At 47.0% G+C, this 19353-nt stretch overlaps 1 protein-coding gene across 1 annotated transcript in view; it reads left to right on the plus strand.

The window, feature by feature from the left end:
* The window catches only part of wnt9a (wingless-type MMTV integration site family, member 9A), a 110759-nt gene that overhangs the window by 45920 nt on the left and 45486 nt on the right, over positions 1 to 19353 (plus strand). The window contains exon 3 of the mRNA XM_072468185.1: positions 9390 to 9655. Within this exon, the coding sequence (XP_072324286.1) occupies positions 9390 to 9655 (266 nt within the window). The remainder of the gene's footprint in view (positions 1 to 9389; positions 9656 to 19353) is intronic.

Below are 19353 nucleotides of genomic sequence, written 5' to 3' on the forward strand. Positions count from 1 at the left end.
CACCCCAAAAATCCAAGCCCTCCCACCTGCATCACCTTCTCAGCCACACACTTATCTGCTTTATCCTCCTATTTCTGTACTAGTTTGTACCTGGTACCGGGGTAACCTGTAGAATCCCTGCTTGCTAATTTCCCACCTAGCTCCCTAACGTTTGACTGCAGTACTACATCCACCTTTCCGCCTAAGTTGTTGGTACCAATGAGAGTTGGCTGTTCCCCTTCTCACACCCCCAACCTCCATGGCCTTCCTCCTCCAAGGTGCTGTGTAGCCATTCAGTGATATCCTTGATCCTGGCACTGGGGAAGTAACAGACCATCTTGGATTTATGTCTCTGGTGGCAGAAATGCCCGTCTGTTCCCCTATCTATTGAATCTCCTATAGTTATTACTCTTCCAGTCTTCTTTGTTTGCTCTTGTACAGCTGAGCCAACCTTGGTGCCACGGATTTGGCTCTGGCTGCACTCCCCAGAGGAAGCATCACTTTAAACCTAACTGATCCACTTACCCCTACCAATGACACTCCCATTGTGATCAATGTCCCCTGGCCGATCTCCCTCACTGGCACAGACTTACCTGCTCTTGTGACCATCATTGACCTGCTCCTGCATGATTGGAGGTCCAGCTTATTGATCAGCCTGCCTCTGATTGGGCGGGGCGGGGGGGGGGGGGGGTAGTGATCAGTTATGGATTTAAACTCAGCAACATGTGGTGGAATGTTTAATAGTGGGTACCCCCCCCCCCCCCCCCCACCACCACCATCTCCATCATTACCCCACCAACTCACCCCCTGTTGATCAGATCAGTAAAACAAATATCCATGCAGTAGGTAAGTCTGAAAGAGAAAAGGCAGGTTCATCTTTGGGTGAGACACTTCAAGAGGCATGGTAGATGTAATTTAAATATAATGTATGATATTTTCTGCTGGTATTTATTTTCACCTTTGCTCTGATCCCCTTTTGTCCTTCGCACTCTCTCGTTCTTTCAGTTTTCTCTCTTAGACTTTAACCAGGCCAACTTGCTCCGGTTTCTAAATATTTCTTTCTATCTTCTCGGGCTTAAGATGGAAAAAAGCTCGAGGACACTGGGGGTCAAGCTCCCTCCAACTGAAGCGACACTTGAAAGCCCTTTATTAAAATGACAGGCTGTATAATTCAAATATATGTCAGCGCGTTTAGGTGTCAGCCTTGACTCAGTGGTAGCATTCTCACCTCCTTGAGTCAGTCTCTATAAAGAAATAAATCTTTTGGAGAGAGAGCCTTTGACAGAAAGTTATGTCCTGTTCAACATGGCCTTAATCGTCTAACAATTTCTACGGTCCATCTAGTTCTCGTCCTGCCACCCTGGTGGTTGCATGAGGCAACAGTAATGGAGTTGTTGATTAATCCTGACAATCAATCTCTATCAATTAGTCTACAACAGAACCAGACATGAGGCGAGAAAAACCTCAGTGGTGGAAAGGTTTGGGAATCATAGGTCAAAATCATGTGCTCCTCCCAAGCTCGCTACACTTGGCACACGTCGTGTCTGAAATGACTCATGAACTGTATCCCAAAGTGTTCTTTTCTGAAAGAAACCCATCGCATTTTCATTTGAACGAATCAATACTGACTGCTTCCACTGTCTCCCTGGGAGCCTGCTCCATGGATTGATCACAAGTGCCTTGGACCTTTTTATTTGCCAATTGATCGCCTCTTGTGGCTCACCCAATACATCACCCACTTCAACAAGTTTATCATCAGGGACAGCACCGAAAAGACACAGCTTGCTACCAGAAACAAAATCTCTTTCACAGGAGATTGATGGTCCTGGTTGGCATTTTTGGGTGAACTGGGAGAGCTGATTTGAAATGTGGTGAGTTTGATCCAAGTGCATTATAGACGTGAGTCCATGGCACCAAGCTGCATTCTAATTCAGTTCAAAATTGTGCATTCTTACTCTGAGAAACTCCAGAGTAGATGATGTAGGAAATTAAATATCACACTGGTGGAGTAATGGATATTTTTCTTGGAGTTGATGCTGAGTCACATTTTCTGGAACCAGGAAAGGTTTTAGTGGCAATTAAAGTTGTTGTGCTGTACATGAACTGATGTAGGGGGAGGGAGCTGCCTGTCGAAGGCTCTATGTTATTAGCTAACAGGAGTAAAAGTTGCCGTGAGGGATGCACATCTCAACAACTTAGAACACAGGAGTGGAGTGGGGCAGAGAATAAGGGGAAGAAAGGATGTACATCATCTAGAGGAAGAGAAAATGATATAGTGGGGGAGGGGGGGGGGGAAAGGGCAAAGAAAGAGGGAACTGACAGGCCTGATGAGAAAAGGAGAGTGAGAGAAAGGCAAAAGAACCTACGAGAGGATCATCTAGAGTGTAAGGGGCAGACAGGGATAGATAGAAAAAGAGAGGGAGAAGGGCACGCAAAGAAAGAGAGCCACAGAAGGGAGGCATAATTACATACAAAATACACAGTAAGAAAAAGGAGACAAGGGAGAAATAAAAGAATATGTTTATCACTGGAATCAGCGTTTGACAGTGCACCTTGAGGGCAGAAAACAAATCGAGAGGAGTAAAAAAGACATTGACCAAAGCAGTGGAATGAAAGGGCAGAAAATAGAACATTGAGAATAATGTAGACCATTATGATGCCAATGGGGCAAATTCCGCACCTTTGGGGCGGCGCGATGCCGGACTGATTCCCGCCATTTTTGGCGCCGGTCGGCGGACATCGCGCCGATTGTGGAGAATCCCGCCCCTGATCTACATGTCTGACTGCATTATCAGCCCTGAGGAAAAAGATGCTGAGAGGATATTTCTCCTCGTGGAAGAGCCTTGGACCAAAGGACATAATCTCAAGGGGTCACCTATTTAGGACAAAGACAAAATAAATTTCTTCTCTCAGAGGGTAGTGAATCTATATAGGGGCATGGGGCAACAGAACCAATAACAAAGGGTGGGGTCCCTGTTTCACAATGAAAGCTTCACCCAGGGTTTAAGTAGCATAAGCCTCCACTGTGTGTGCCTTTACCGTGGAAAGCTGTAGAGGCTGGGTTGGTAAGTATGTTCAAGGCTGAGATAGACAGATTTTTAATCAGTAAGGGAATTGAGAGTGATGGGGATAAGGCAGGAAAGTGGAGCTGAGGATTATCATATCAGTCTTAAACACATTGAATGGTGCAGCAGACCCGATGGGCAGAATGGCCTACTTCTACTCCTACGTCTTATGATCTTCTAGAAACAAAGTGAGTGAAATTAAAGTGAGATCAATAAGAGGATACCCCAATACTGAGAGGGGAATGGCAGCAGCAGATAAACAACTTGGAAGGATGAGATGTACATTTTACATGGAGTGAGAATGCTGATGGTGCTGTACTTTAACCCACAGAATGTAGTTAAAGTTCTAATACGGCAGTTTGGAAATTTGCTTTTAATTTTAAAATTCAGGAAATACAGAGCTGACCAGTAAGAGTCAGTACGTAGCTGTTTGTCGTTGTAAAAATTCAACTGGTTCACTAATGTATTTTAAGGAAGAAAACCTGTTGTGCTACCTGGTCTGGGCTATATGTGACTCCAGTCCCATAGCTCTTTCACCTCTGAAGTGCCAGCAAGCAACTCTGTTTTATTAAACCATTACACTGTGCGTATTCAAAAGATTTCCCATCATCACCAAACTCGGGTCAATGAGTGAAGGGCAATATTTAAATGCTGGCCCTGTCGAAAATGCCCACTGACAGGTATAAATGAAAGGGGTGGAAAACAAAGAACAAAATACTCAGTTCAATTCTGGCCTTGGGTGACTTGTCTGAGAGTTTGCACTTTCTCCCAGTGTCTGCATGGGTTTCTTCCGTGTGTTCCGGTTTTCTCCCACAGTCCAAAGATGTGCAGGTTAGGTGGATTGGCCATGATCAATTGCCCCTTGGTGTCCAGGGATGTGCAGGTTAGGTGGGGTTACGGGGATAGGGCGAGGGAATGGGCAAAGATAGGGTGTTCTTTCAGAAGGTGAGTGGAGACTAGCTGGCCCAAATGGCCTCCTTCTGCACTGCAGGGATTCTATTAGTTGTAAAATAGATCAGACCAAGGGGATGAAACTTCACAGAACTTCCCATTTAGTGCTCAAACTAATGTTTGGAAGATCAGTATTAATCAGAGGGAAAGAGTGCCACAGTGGGTTTACAGACAAGAGGTGAAAGATGGACAGATGTATATATCAGAAAAGGGCAGACAGAGGAAAACGTCAAAGTTAGTTGGAAGATTTCCAGACTGGAATCGACTGGCAGATTAGTGCATCAGGCAGTCTTGGTACTTGAACCCATAATCAGAAGGCTAAGGAGCAGACCTCAATTGTTTCTTCCATTGAAACGACGATTACATTTGACTTTTCTTTTTTTTTTAAATATGAGAAATTAAAATAGCATATTCAGTCCAAGAGGACAAGTACATTTGACTGTAATTATTTTTTCCATTTTCAATTGCTTTGCCAGCGAAAAGGTTATGAGTTTATTACAGCACATCTGGCAAGCAGCGTGCTGATTTATGAGCCTATGACTTCTGCAAGCTGTACACTTCAGATAAACTCCACATATGCAATATCATCTAATTAAAAATTAAATTGCACACTTCGCTTTCTCTTTTATAAAACATGTGCAAAGAATAAAGAATCTCTCACCACAACTTGTGACTTGTCCAATATAAAATTGACCAAGAGTCACAATGTCCACTCATTGAACAAGCCGGTGTCAAGTATCTGGTTGCAGCATTTTAGCAGATACATTAAGCTGTGTATTTTAAATAGCTCTGCACCGCTGGTCAAACATGGGGAAGGATGTTAATTGTTCAAGCAGTAAGATGGCTGATGGTAATTGTTACGCAGCTTTTCCTTTGTTTGGGTGCGAGAGGAGACATTTTCTTCTTGCAAATTAGAAATTTCAGTAGTGAGGGGGAATGCAGTATCTGCCGTGCTCTGCTCTGATCTCATTCGACGTGAGAATTGAGGACCACGGCAGGTACAGCACAGGTTAGCGGCAGAGGAAAATTTTTACCCATGAAACACTACAGCCTAAAGATTTGGGGCACCTTACCACATTGTGCTAAGAACCCATGCTTGAAGGGAAAGTTCCAAAGTGAACAGAATTATCAGCCATGAGCCTTGGACATTTTCCTGTAGAAGCAGAGGTTTGTGAGCCTAAGTTCAGATGTGTGATTATGGGGGAGGAAGACTGGGTCTTTGTGCAATTGGATGTGGGGCTAGGAGATCGGGAAAAAACATCAGTGTTTACAGTTTTATGCTGGGCCTTGGAATGTGAGTAGAGTAGTAAGCCGGGACCAGGGCTTGCCAGAGATATGGGTGGGTCTGATAGTTGGAGTAGAGGAACAGTGGTTATGGTGAGTACTTACTTTGTTTAATCCTGTGCTGCTTAGTGTTGACTTGAGGCATGGTGGCACAGTGATGAGGGCTGGTTTAGCACAGTGGGCTAAACAGCTGGCTTGTAATGCAGAACAAAACAGCAGCGTGAGTTCAATTCCTGTACCGGCCAGCCGACAGGTGCCAGAATGTGGTGACTAGGGGCTTTTCACAGTAACTTCATTGAAGCCTACTTGTGACAATAAGCGATTAATATTATTAGCACTGTTGCCTCAGCGCCAGGGACCTGGCCTCAATTACAGCCGTGGTAATTTTCTGTGAGGAGTTTACACTTTCTCCCCGTATCTGCGTGGGTTTCCTCTGGGTGCTCCGGTTTCCTCCCACAATCCAAAAATGTGCAGGTTAGGTGGATTGCCCATGCTAAATTACCTCTTTGTGTCCAACAAATGTACAGGTTCGGTGGGGATAGGGTGGGGAAGAGGGCCAAGGTAGGGTGCTCTTTTGGAGGGTTGGTGCAGACTCGATGGGCTGAATGGCCTCCTTCTGCACGGTAGAGATTCAATGAATCTGCTTTGCTACTGGCTGCTGCACAAGGAACCCTGGACTAAAGCATACGCTTGGCATGGGTAAAGGTGCCTTTTGGGCTCCCCATTTTCAGTTGGTTCTATGTTTCTTCAGTCAGTTACTCCGTAAGCTTATAATATGTGACTAGGGCATTGAGGACCCGGGTTCGAATCCCGGCCCTGGGTCACTGTCCGTGTGGAGTTTGTACATTCTCCCCGTGTCTGCGTGGGTTTCACCCCCACAACCCAAAGATGTGCTGGTTGGGTGATCTGGCCATGCAAAATTGCCTCTTAACTGGAAAAATAATAATTGGGTACCCTAAATATATTTTAAAAAACCTTATAATATGTTTGGAAAGCTGCAAAAAGTAGCATACAGAGGAAACAAATGGATGAAGGGCATAGGTCTCTCTTTGGGCACCACTTTCCCATACTAGGTTATATAATGGGTTATTCACCTGAGGGAAGGAGCAGTGCTCCGAAAGCTAGTGTTTGAAACAAACCTGTTGGACTTTAACCTGGTGTTGTAAGGCTTCTTACTGTGCTCACCCCAGTCCAACGCCGGCATCTCCACATCAGGGTTATATAAAGGCAGAGCCAAGTTTGTTCCACAGTGTGCCTCTTCTCAAACCTCAGGAGCAATGCTTACTACACCACTGTGGCACTTCAGTTTCCCACACAGATATCTCTTGGGGCCTCACTGAGTAAGGTTGCCAACTTAGTGGAATTTTTGTAATGATTGATGAATAAGTTGTTGCTGTGGACTTGTGCCCACTAGCAACTGGTATGGCAATGGCCCAAGATCCCTTATAAACCAGCAGAGAGGGAAGGTGTGGGTGAGAGTGGAGACTTTCAACCCATCAATTTAGGCTGAATTAAACCCAGATTTCTGTGTTGTAGCTGATTACGCCATTCATTGAATCCCTGTATCAATATCCTCTCCTCCCCCGCCCCACTCGATGAACTACCATGGTCACTGTCTGCTTCACCTGACATATCAACAGATTTCCAATACTGTAAACTTGCATGCAGCTCCTTGCATCTTGGGGAGCTACCTGAGATGGACTTGCCTCGGCTGAATGGCTGGTACCAGCTACCCTCTCACCTGAGGAAATTACCTGTGAAGGATTTCATAATGCTCACAGCACAAAAGGAGACCATTCAGCCCATTAACTCTTAGCACAATTTAATGAATCCCACTCCCTGGCTCTTTCTCTATCCTTCTGCTGACGCCTTTCCTTCAGGTGTTCCTACAATTTCCTTTTGAAAGCTGCTGTCGTCTCCACACACTCAGCTTCCAGATCCTCACCACTCGCTCTTTCTCCTGTCGCCTTTGGTTCTTTTGTCAATCACTTTAAATCTGTCTAAACCAGGGGCTGGTTTAGCACAGGGCTAAATCGCTGGCTTTGAAAGTAGACAAGGCAGGCCAGCAGCACGGTTCAATTCCTGTACCAGCCTCCCCAAACAGGCGCCGGAATGTGGCGACTAGGGGCTTTTCACAGTAACTTCATTTGAAGCTTACTTGTGACAATAAGCGGTTTTCATTCATTCCTCTGGTTCCTGCCCTTTCACCCAATGGGAACAGTTACCCTCTATGTACTCATCTCATGATTTTGAACGCCTCTATCAAACCTCCCCTCGACCTTCTTTCGGCCAACAATCCCAGCCTCTGCAATTTATTCATGTATCCTCATCGCTGGAAATATTCTCATAATCCCAAAATTAAGAACCAACTTGTAATTAATCGCTCTCTCGAACTCACGCAGCGCTTAAGGATACTAACTGATTCTTGCAGACGTCCTTTATGTCGGTGTTTGATCTCCTCTCTTTCCTGCTATTTCTGGCTACTACCTGTGTCCTTGGATGAAACTACATTTGTCTTCAACTTCTCCAGAGAACGGCAACTGGTATCCCACCTTGCGCTACATCCTGGATTCCATTCACCCCATTCTTCATAGGCTTCCTGACCCACAGCCTTTATAATCATCGGCCTTCGGTCAGGATTTTCTAATCTGATTGAATCCGACTTTACAATCAATTGGGTAGGCTTTGTGCTCGCTCTATAATTGGTCTCCTGATCCTGGTTGATCCTTTGTTTCCCAACATCAGATTAACTTTTGGCCAAGGAGGGGGTGAGGTTGTGGTCTATTGATTTTCCTTGCCCCAAGGTGCTGGGCTGGGAGGTGGGTAGGGATGAAACATAACGAGGAGCTGCTTTTTGACAGCATTGCACTGCAGTTCTGCTCTAGGGAAGTTTCCCAGCAGTAGGACCAGGCATGGATAGCCTATCCACTGTATGGAGGTGGGCAGCCAATTTAAATAACCTGTAGGCCCTGTTATGGGCAATTTCTCCCACGCCACCAATATTTCTCTGGCAGCAGGGTGCCCCCCCCCCATGCTGCATTGGGGGGGGGGGGGCATCAGTTCAGTATGCTAGTCCAGTGGCATTGCAGCTGGAGACTCCAGAGGCTCAAAATCCCGTGTCCCTTACACACACGCTACACTTGCCATATATAACTTAATTTACTCATTGCAAAATGTAGTTTCCTGAAAGAAATGTATCTATTGACTTTTGCACTGAATAATGTTCAGGCCCAGGGGTTGATAGTGAGATACGCGTGAGTTGTTCAGTAACAGAAGAAAATGAATTGTTCCCCTTTAAACAGGATCTACATTAAAATGAGTGATATGTTGCCAATGCCACTATGAAACAGGTTTTCAGATGGTGACCAACTGTATCCTGCACTAATTCCACCACAGGCATTTTCCACTGTTTGGTTCGAGCCTGTGTCTGTGTTCTGCTCAGTACCTTCTCTGGAAGCGCAGCTGAGACCTGTAACATTGGATGTGTGGGAATCTGCATCATTTGGAAACTCTATTATACATAGCAGCCTGAAGGTCATCCCGGTTTCCATCTACAAAATTTTTAAAAAAATAATAAGCGATTATTATTTTTTATTTCATTATTACAATGGACTTGTGCTCCCGCTTTTCATGACCTCCTCAGGATGTTACAGGTGTAGGATATCTGACAGTCAAGTTGTGGATAGGCAATGACCACAGACAGCAATCCAATCAACTACTTTAGTGATGTTGGTTCAGGGATACATGTTGACCAGAACACTGGGTTCAACTCCCCTGCTCGTAAACATTGTCGTGGGATTTATTTTGCATCCCCCCAAGAGGAAAGAAGGGGATTCAGTTTAACATCTGGACACCTCTGGAAATGTAGCATTTGTTCAGAAATGTACTGGGTTGTCAGCTAGTTTCTTATGTTCCATAGCCTTTATTCTTAGATTCATGGCATTATTTGAAATTCAAGTTTCCATTCTGCCTATAAACCCCTGGCTTTAAAACACCAAGGCTGGACCAGAAATTCTTGCCTTTCTCTGTTTTCTATCATTATGTTTTACGCCCTCAGTTCTGTCCTTTATGCCAGAAAAACTCATCAATGTTGTTTTTTGACCTCCACAGGTTTTAAAGAGACTGCCTTTCTGTATGCCATCTCTTCTGCTGGACTGACCCATGCCCTGGCCAAGGCTTGCAGTGCTGGGCGGATGGAGCGCTGTACCTGTGACGAAGCTCCTGACTTGGAAAACCGGGAAGCATGGCAGTGGGGAGGCTGCGGGGACAATCTCAAGTATAGCAACAAATTTGTCAAAGAGTTTATGGGACAAAAGAAATCCAACAAAGATTTACGAGCACGCGTTGATCTGCACAATACCAACGTTGGTGTCAAGGTGAGTGGTCGCCAGTGATGACAACATTAAGTGATTGTTTTTTTGAAGGGGTGTGGTATGTGTATAATCTTGAATGCAACATTACTATTCAACTTGGATCAGTTGATAGCATTCTCACTGTCGAGTTGCACTTGACTCCAGGATTTGAGCACATCAGCGAGGCAGAGATTTCAGGTCGAGCGTGTGAATGGTGGGCTTGTGCAGATGCCCTGATTCTGATTGCTCCACCGCAAGAGTCCAGAGGAATTCTCAGACGAATGTCCATCCTAACACTTCTGATGTTTAAAATGAATGATGAGCTTCCCAAAATGCCATGGAAATGAAAAAACAAGCTAACAAAAAGGAAAAATGAATGAATGAATTGAGGCACAACTGTTAAAATTAGCAGCGGTTCAAGAAGGGGGACCACCACAAGTTATCTGCATTTAAGGATGGGAAATAAATGCCAGCAACAGTATGTAGAAGGAATCTGCCTGTACTTTGCTTGAGGGAGGAACATTGGCTGAGACAGTAGAAGAACTCTCTGTTCTTTGTCAAATGGTCTTATGGGATTTTTAAGATCTATGTAATGCCTCATTCAGCACCTCTGAAAAACGTTAAAGTCCCTCGCAATTGCATCAAATGTGCCAGCCTCGATTCTGTGTTCTGGTGTGTGGTTTTAACTGTTAGACTCTTGAGTCAAGGATACTACCCACTCAGCCCCTTTTCTATTTGGTTCTGATTTGTCTAAATTATGACCCAATATTCAGGCCACTCAAAGGACGCAATCACCAGAGCAGGATTTTTCTTTTCTGCGTCATGCCAGAAGAATTAAAGGTCTTGTTAACCGCTGCCCAAAGGATGGTGAGTTGCACACCAGCTGCTTTTGCAGTGATATCATGCGTAAGCAATGGGCGTCTATGTCCATGAGTTGAGTTGGACCATCACATCAAACAAAACAAAACAAACTGCCAAACGCTTTCGAGGAAGATTTTCTGGAATGCTTAACTCCATCTTTAAAACAGTGGGTGCATGGCCACTCCTGGATTTCCACATCACCGTGGGACTCTGCTATGTGCAGCTGACTTCAATCAAACCCAAGAGTTGCCAAACTATTTGCCTTTGTAGTAGAGAGAACCTAATACGGCTTTAAAGATTTTTAAAATGCTAATATGGGACTTGTAAAGGGACTATTCTAAAGTAGAAATGTATTAAGTTAGGCCGGAGGGGGGGAAAGCTAAGGGAATGGTTCCAGTTCCCACATCAGGAACGAGCTGCTTGAACGAATTTAGACCAATGCTGTAGGTTCTTCTATTACAGTCCCAGCCCTCAGACATATTGCACAGGAGCTGAGTGGAAAGTGTATGTAGGTAACCTGACTAATTTTCTGCCACTCCTTGTACTAGAATTCATCCAGCTCCATATCACCACCTTCTTCCTCCTTTTACCCAGGCCACACACACACACAATACATTGGTAACCACACCGGGAGAGTGAATTTGTGCAGGGGCAGAGGTTCTCCCACTAGAGTTGAAGTGGGCAAGCTGAAAAGCATAGACACCCTAGGACTACACAGTGAAACACCTTGGATTGCTCTGTGTCCACCATACCCCAGTTTCTCCTTTACTTACTCTGACACATCTGAGGCAGCCAATCTTGTGCCCATCTTCCCCCAAGTTTAGTGAGCTATCTCTGAATCCATGACTAGTTCGCACTGCTTGACAGATGAAAATTGGTGCATAGGTTTAATTCAGGTGTCTAACCTTCCTGAATATTGCCGAGGCATGGTAATAATAATAATCTTTATTAGTGTCACAAGTAGACTTACAGTGACACTGCGATGATGTTACTGTGAACATCCCCTGGATGCCACTACGGCCTCTGTTCGGCTACATTGTGGGAGAATTCAGGATGTCCAAATCACCTAACAAGCACGTCTTTCGGGATTTGTGGGAGGAAACTGGAGCACCCTGAGAAATCCCATGCAGGCACAAGGAGTACGTGCAGACTCCGCACAGACAGTGGCCCAAGCTGGGAATTGAACCCGGCTCCCTGGCACTGTGAAGCAACAGTGTTAACCAATATGCTACCGGACACTTTGGTTCAGGTGTTGTAGCCTACCAAGGAATGTCTAAAACATGCCTCATCACCACAGTGCTCCTCGGAGCTGAAATGCATGTTTTAGGTCCCAAACCTGTCTACACCAGTCACAGCATGCTTCAGGCCTGCTGCATTCATTGATCACCAGATTTAAATTCAATATAATGTACTATCCCTTAAAGTAAGTTCTTGCCTTAGACATATTTCTGTTGATTCACCGTTGCCGGGTCAAAATCCTGGCATTCCTACCATAATCATACTGTGGGAGCACCTTCACTCAAGGCCTGAATTGGCTTGCAAAATAGATCCACTTCCACCATGCCAAAGACATCTAGAGATGGACAGTAAATACTGGTCTTAATGGCAATGCCCACGTATGGAGTATGAATTAAAGAATGTGGAACCAAAAGGAGCAATGGTGCTCCTCCCTACATTGCATTTAAAACCACAAACTGAAGGTACCTATTGCTCACCTCTCCTCATTACCACCCCTTAGACCAGCCTTCATTCCTCTGCCTTGCCTGAGCCAGTCGATCTTGTGCCTAACTCCCCGTCGTGAGCAAGCTGCGTCTGAAACCCTGACTGGTGCCTACATCTCACCAGTAACAAACAAATGAGTCCAACACAGCAATTTCCTGTGATCCTGCCACTGCCCCATTAGGCACATGCAATTGGTACTGCACCTGGATTCCACCCTGATTTGATTACAATCCTGGTTCAAGGCTAATGATCCTCCACTCCTGACCATTCTGAAGCTAGCTGAAAGACGAACAGTTCAGATTGCCATCAACTTGCTAGATCGTCAATAGCATTTGAGTTGTAGACCAGTTGCTGTGGATTAGTAACCAACCCCACTATCATTGTATCATGTAAGATCAAGGGTTAGCTAGATGGATGGTAATTTTTTTTGTCTAACAGTTCCCATGTTCTACTTTACATCAAACCAGATAGCTCACCAGTGTGTCAAGGATATATAGAGAAGAATGAATAAGAATTGTCTATTCGATGCTGGGTTGCCTGGCCAAGAGTTGGGCATGCACAATCGGTCTGATTTTCAAATTTCCCTCTGTAAATGACCTCTAGTTCTGTCTGTTGAAATCAATTGGACACTGTGGGGCGGGATTCTCCAACAATTGGGCTATGTCCCCACGCCACCGTCAAAACATGGGCGATTCTCCTACCTGCAGGGGGCTGGCAGGGCCCCAGAGTGCTCCTCGCAGCTCTGGCTGCGGAGATGAGGCCCTGCTCTTCCGGTTGGGAGTCCACGCATGCACATGACGGCGGGCCTGCAGCGGCCGCCCTGTGTGACATAGTGGACGCACACCGCGGACCATGATGAATGAAGTAGGTCCCCCTGAGATTGCGCGCGCCATCGGATCGGTGCCGCCCGATCGCTTGCCTGGCCGCCTGTGAGGCCCTTCCCCCTCCCCGATAAAGAATCCCCCCCCCCCCACCAGGGCAGCCGTGGACTGAGTCCACAGCCGCCACTGGCCACTCCTGATAGGCAAAACGTGGTTAGAGCCACGCCAGTGGGAACCCGGCCAGTTTTCCTGGGAGAATCGCCGCGGGGGCCTCTGTCAATGACCCCCTACCCGCGCCGCATAGACCGCGCACCGCGATTCACGGCGATTCTCCAGGGAGCGGCGTTGGACCGGATTCCACCATTGATGCCTATTCTCCGCCTGAGCGCGATCGCGATTTTGGCGCGGAGACTCGGAGAATCCAGCCCATGGTCTTTCATTGACAGACCTGGTTAAACACGGTTGTATCTCAGCAGCCGAATAAAAAGCTAGAGTCTGAAATGGGGCTTATAAAAGTACCGGATTGTCATAAAAGCCCACATGCTTGATTAATGCCTACACGTGACTCCAGATCAAAGCGATCTGCTTGACAGCCCTCTGAAATGGCCCAGTGAGCTAGTGCACTCCGGTGTATTAAAATAATAATTAAACTAGATGGACCACCAGAAGTCAAGCTCGGCACCGCAGATGAGAACAGCTCACCGAGCCCAGTCAATCCTGTAAACATTTGGGGACTTGTGCCAAAATTTGGAGAGCTGGCCCACAGTCTGACCAGGCAACAGTTTTGCATAATCATACTCTTTCATAGCTTTTAGCTAATGTCTCAGACTTCTCCATCACCATCCACAGATCTGTCTTGTTGAGTGGCACACAGGTGGGAGGAAGTGACCCTGGGAGTCCACAACATTGACTCTAGGCCCCATGAAGTGTCTTGGCAACAAGTCAACCATGGGCAAGGAAACCTGCTGATTACCACCAACTGCCACCTGTCAATTAATGAGTCAGTATGCTTCCTTGTTGAACACTACTTGGAAGAAGCAGAGGGCAGCAAGGATATCGGATGGGGTGCTCCCATTTGGTGGCAGTGTCCACGCCGTTGGAAACGCCATCGCGTTTCACGATGGCGTGAATGGGCTGCTGGGAGTACCGATTCTGGCTCCTACAGGGGCCCCACAGTTCGCGCCGGTGCCAACCCGCGCATGCGCGGTGGACTCCCTCAACGCGCCGGCCCTGTCGCAACATGGCGCTGGAGTTCAGGGGCCAGCGCGGAAGAATATAGGGCCTGGGAGTGAGAGGCCAGCCCGCCGATCGGTGGGCCCCGATCGTGGGCCAGGCCCCATCAGAGACACCCCGCCCGGGGTCGGAGCCCCCCTCCCCCGCCCCCCCGACCCTGCGTGCAGAGTTCCCGTCGGCTGCGACCAGGTGTGGACGGCACTGCCGGGGCCTTTTTAGAGTGGTCGCTCGGCCTATCCGGGCTGGAGAATCGGTGGCCCGGCCACGTGCAGCGGCCAAACGCGCCAGCGCCAATGGCGCAGATTCTCCGCTGCACGGAGAATCGCGTGCCGGCGTCGGGGCAGCGTGGCCCGGTTGCGGGGATTCTCCGGCCCGGCCCCGGGCTGGGAGAATCCCGCCCACTGAATGTTGTCTGAGTGGGGATTTTCATTTCCATCAGCATCGCCACTACTGACCTACCTGACTGAGTCCTGAAGATCAGGTCGGTCAGACTGGGTGAGAGCCAATGCCAGAAAACAACCTACCTGATTTCATTCTTGCCAATCTACCTGTGCAGATGCATCTGTCCATGCTGGCAGTGACCACTGCACAGTATTCATGGAGCTGAAGTGCCATCTTCACAAGGAGGATACCTTCATCGTATTGTGTGGCACCACCAATGTCCTAAATGCGATAGATTCAGAGCAGATCCACCAGATCAAAATTGGACATCTAAGATGGCACAGTGGTTAGCACTGCTGTCTCACTGTGCCAGGAACCCGGGTTCGATTCCGATCTTGGAGGACTATCTGTGAAGTTTGCACTTTCTCCTTGTGGCTGCATGGGTTTCCTCCGGGTGCTCTGCTTTCCTCCCACAGTCCAAAGATGTGCACTTAGGTGGATTGGCCATGCTGAATTGTCCAAAGAGTGAGTGAGGTTACGGGGATAGGGCAGGGGAGTGGGCCAGGTAGGGTGCTCCTTCAGAGGGTCGGTGTAGACTGAATGGGTCAAATGGCCTCCTTCTTCACTGGAGGGATCTGATTCTATTAGGTGCTGTTGGCCACAATTTGTAACCTCCAGAGCTTGGCATATCCCTCGCATTACCATTACCATCCAGCAGGAGGTCCAATCTTGGCTCAATGAAATGTATAGAAAGGTATGCCAGATCAAACACCATTTGCACCGAAAGATGAGGAGCAACTTGGTGAAGCTATAACACCAAACTTCATGTCTGCTAAACAGCAGATGCAACATACAATAGACAGAACTAAGCAATTCTGAAAACCCAACAGATTAGATCAAAGCTCTCCAGTTCTGCCATTATGCAGCCATGAGTAGTTGTGGGCAATTAAACAAATAATCAGGAGGAAGCTCCATGAACATCCCCATCTTCAATGATGGTAGAGATTGCAAAAGGCAAAGCTGTTTACAGCCATCAGTGCCAAGTGGATGACCCATCCCATTCCCCTCCTGTGGTCCCAGCATCATAGAATCCGATCTTCAGCCAATTGAATTCATTCCATGTGATACCAAGAAATGGCTGAGTAGCACACTGGAGACGACAAATGGGTAATAAATGCTGACTTTGACTGGGATGTCCACATTCTGTGAATGAATGGAAAAATAAAACACTGATGCAGGAAAGGCAACAACAACTTTTGGTTACAGTGCTTAAGAGTTGTGCTCCAGAACAGACATCAACAAATGTTTCAACACCGAAAAAAGACTTTTCAGTTCATCGACCCTGTGTGCTGCTTTCGCCCACGATCTACCAGCTCCACATCACACAACTTTCACTATCGAAAGTCTTCTGGTATTGCTCAGAATAATCCAGATAATGCACTAACTTTAGCCCTAGAGAAGCTGCTCCAGCAGAGCTACAACACGGGGACTTGCCTTGATGACAAAGTGGGAAATTTCCCTGGCACACCCTGTCCACAAAAAGCAGGACAACGGAATCCATCCAGTCAGTTATCTTGCCATCTGGCTTCTCTTGATCATCAGCAAAGTGGAAAGTGTCCAGCTATTATGTGGCACTTATTCACTGATAATCTGGCTGCTGATGCTCAGTTACGATTCTTCCAGAATGTACAAGTTCCACACGGTCAGTGACCCGGGGCTGGGATCGAGCCCGGGTCCATGGCGCCGTGAGACAGCAGTGCTAACCACTGCACCACAGTCCCGCCCCTGCCATTTGACTTTAGTGTGACATCAAAGGATGCTCTTGAAATTTCAATGGGAATCTGGGTGAACTCTGCACTGGCGGGAATCATACCCAGCACAAAGGCCGATGGTTATGGTTGTTGGAGGTCACTCATCTCAGTCCCAGGACTACACAACAAGAGTTCCTCATGGTAGTGTCCTAGGCCCAACCATCTTCAGCTGCTTCACAGGGTCTGAAGTGGGAATGTTTGCTGATGAGTGTGTAGTGCTTATTTACAACCCCTCAGAGAAGTCCCGCGTGCACCAAAACAAGGACAATATTCAGGCTGGGGCTGATAAGTGGCAAGTGATAGTTGTGCCAGACCATGATCATCTTCGCTAACAGAGAATCTAACTATCTCTCCATAACATTCAATAGCATTAATGTTGGTGAATCTCTCACCATCAATATCCTGGGAGTCATCATTGATCAAAAACTGAATTGGACCAGCTACACACATGTTCTTTGGAAAATAGGCGACAGGTTAAGATAAAGGATCTGGATCGGCGCAGGCTGAGGGCCGAAGGGCCTATTCCTGTGCTGTAATTTTCTTTGATGTCCTTTGTACTGTGGCAACAAGAGTAGATCAGAGACTGAACATTCTGCAGCTTGTGGCTCAACTTCTGACTCCTCAAATCCTTTCCGCTATCTATAAGGCAGAAGTCAAGAGCGTGATGGAATACTGTTCACTCAAGAAGCACAACATCATCAAAGACCAAGCAGCCTGCTTGATTGGCACCCCATTGATGTCCTCAGTGTTTAATCCCTCCATCCCTAGGGTTACATTGCGAACTGTTTGCATGATAAATTGCAACAACTTGCCAAGGCTTCTTCAACAGTATCCCTCAAACATGGCACCTCTACTGGCTAGAGAGGACAAGAGCAGCAGCTGCTTTCATAGACTTCACAGTGCAGAAGGAGGCCATTCGGCCCATCGGGTTGGCGCACCGGCTCTTGGAAAGAGCACCCTACTTAAGCCCATGCCCCCACCCTATCCCTGTAACCCAGTAACCCCACCTAACTATTTTCGATACTAAGGGAAACTTAGCATGGCCAATCCACCTAACCTGCACATCTTTGGACTGTGGGGGGAAACCGGAGCACCCAGAGGAAACCCATGCAGACATGGGGAGAACGTGCAGACTCCGCACAGCCAGTGACCCAAGTGACACAGTGAACCTGGGACCATGGAGCTGTGAAGCTACTGTGTTAACCATTATGCTATCCTGTGTCCTTTGGAACAGTTGCCCAGCATGTCATACACAGTGCTGACTTGGAAATATATCACCGTTCTTTCATTGCTGTTGGGTCAAAATCTTCCCTCCCTAACAGAACTGTGGGAGTACTTTCACCACAAATTACAGTATCACCTTGAGTGCAATTTAGAAGAGACAGTAACTTCTGGCCTTGCCAGCTACAGCCTCATGCCATAAAGAAAAATGGAGAGCTTGGCGCGCGTTATGCGGTTTAACAGTCCTGTCCTTATAAAGCAACGCAATGGGTGGAATCTCCGCGCACCCGTGGAGGCGGCCCATCATTAGCTGGCGGGGGGATCTTCTGGTCCCGCTGTTGTCAATGGGGTTTCCTGTTTAATGTACCCCTCGCCGCCGGCAAACCTGCGCCGGGGGGTGCACCGTTGGCAGGTCCAGAAGCTCTCACCGTCGTGAATGGCTAGAAAGTTTCCAGCCATTATTTGGATTATCCTGAGCAATTCCCAGGAGATTCAATACTGAGAAGCTGCATGAGATAGATCAGGTAGCTCAAAGGCAAACACAGCACCAGTTCGATGGACTAAATGGCCCTGTGTGAGAACATTCTTTTGATCTTTGTGATACCCTATTTTTTGAACTGGCAATAGTTTTGACACTTCTTTATGGCTATTTTTCAGGAAGGCTGGTTCTGATCTGTGGCCTTCAGTTATTCCAGAAATTTGTCTTGTGATGTTTACATTTTTAAAAATCTTTTTTTTTTTTAAATTCCTTTACATTTTTAAAGAGCACATCTGATTCCAATAAAACCTGAGACATGTAATTGTTTTTTCTTATTATGTGTTGATAAATGGTAATATATTCCAGAAATCGTAACTGTGGACCACAGGAAGGGAGGCGGAGAGGGTGGGTCTGATAGTGCCATTTGGAATAGGAGTCAGCTCGTCAGGCCTGCTCCACCATTCATTTAATGTGCCAGCTCGATCTTTCTGATTCTAAGTATTTCATCGACGTCTGCGCTTAAAGGTTGATAGTTCAACCTTACTCCAGGGCTTCAGCATGCAATCCAAGTCTTCATATTAATGCAGCAGTGAAGGAGTATTGCATTGTCATCCTTGGGACTTTTGTCAGCCTGTAGGGTGAGGATGTTGGGGGGGGGGTGAGGGGGGGGAGGAGAGGAGTTAGGGTGGGGGGGGGAGGAGAGGAGTTAGGGTGGGGGGGGCTCTTTGGGTGGGTGGGGGTGGGGGAGGGGCTCTTGGGGTGGGTGGGGGGGGGGCTCTTGGGGTGGGTGGGGGGGGGGGGGCTCACCCTCTCCCATGTCAAAATTTATCCTCTTGAATGGCCTTGCTGTTTAGGTAGATGGAACTGACCCAAAGACTGGAAGCCTGAGTAGAAAGTGTACTTAGTAGAGAACAAAAATAAGAGAATGACATACCCCTCAGGCAGAGCAAAAAAGGTCAAAGATGAGAAGGGAGGTGGTCAATGCAGGATTGAGGGTGTTGTACCTTAATGCGCACAGTATACGGAACAAGGTAAATGAACTTGTTACGCACATTGAAATTGGGCGGTACAATGCTGTGGGCATCACAGAGACGTGATTGCAAAAGGATCAGGGCTGGGATCTAAATATACATGGATATGTATCCTATCGAAAGGACAGGCAGATGGGCAACGGGGGCGGTGTTGCATTCTTAG

This window comes from Scyliorhinus torazame, chromosome 11 (genome assembly GCF_047496885.1).
Source record: "Scyliorhinus torazame isolate Kashiwa2021f chromosome 11, sScyTor2.1, whole genome shotgun sequence".
NCBI classification, from domain to species: Eukaryota; Metazoa; Chordata; class Chondrichthyes; order Carcharhiniformes; family Scyliorhinidae; genus Scyliorhinus; species Scyliorhinus torazame.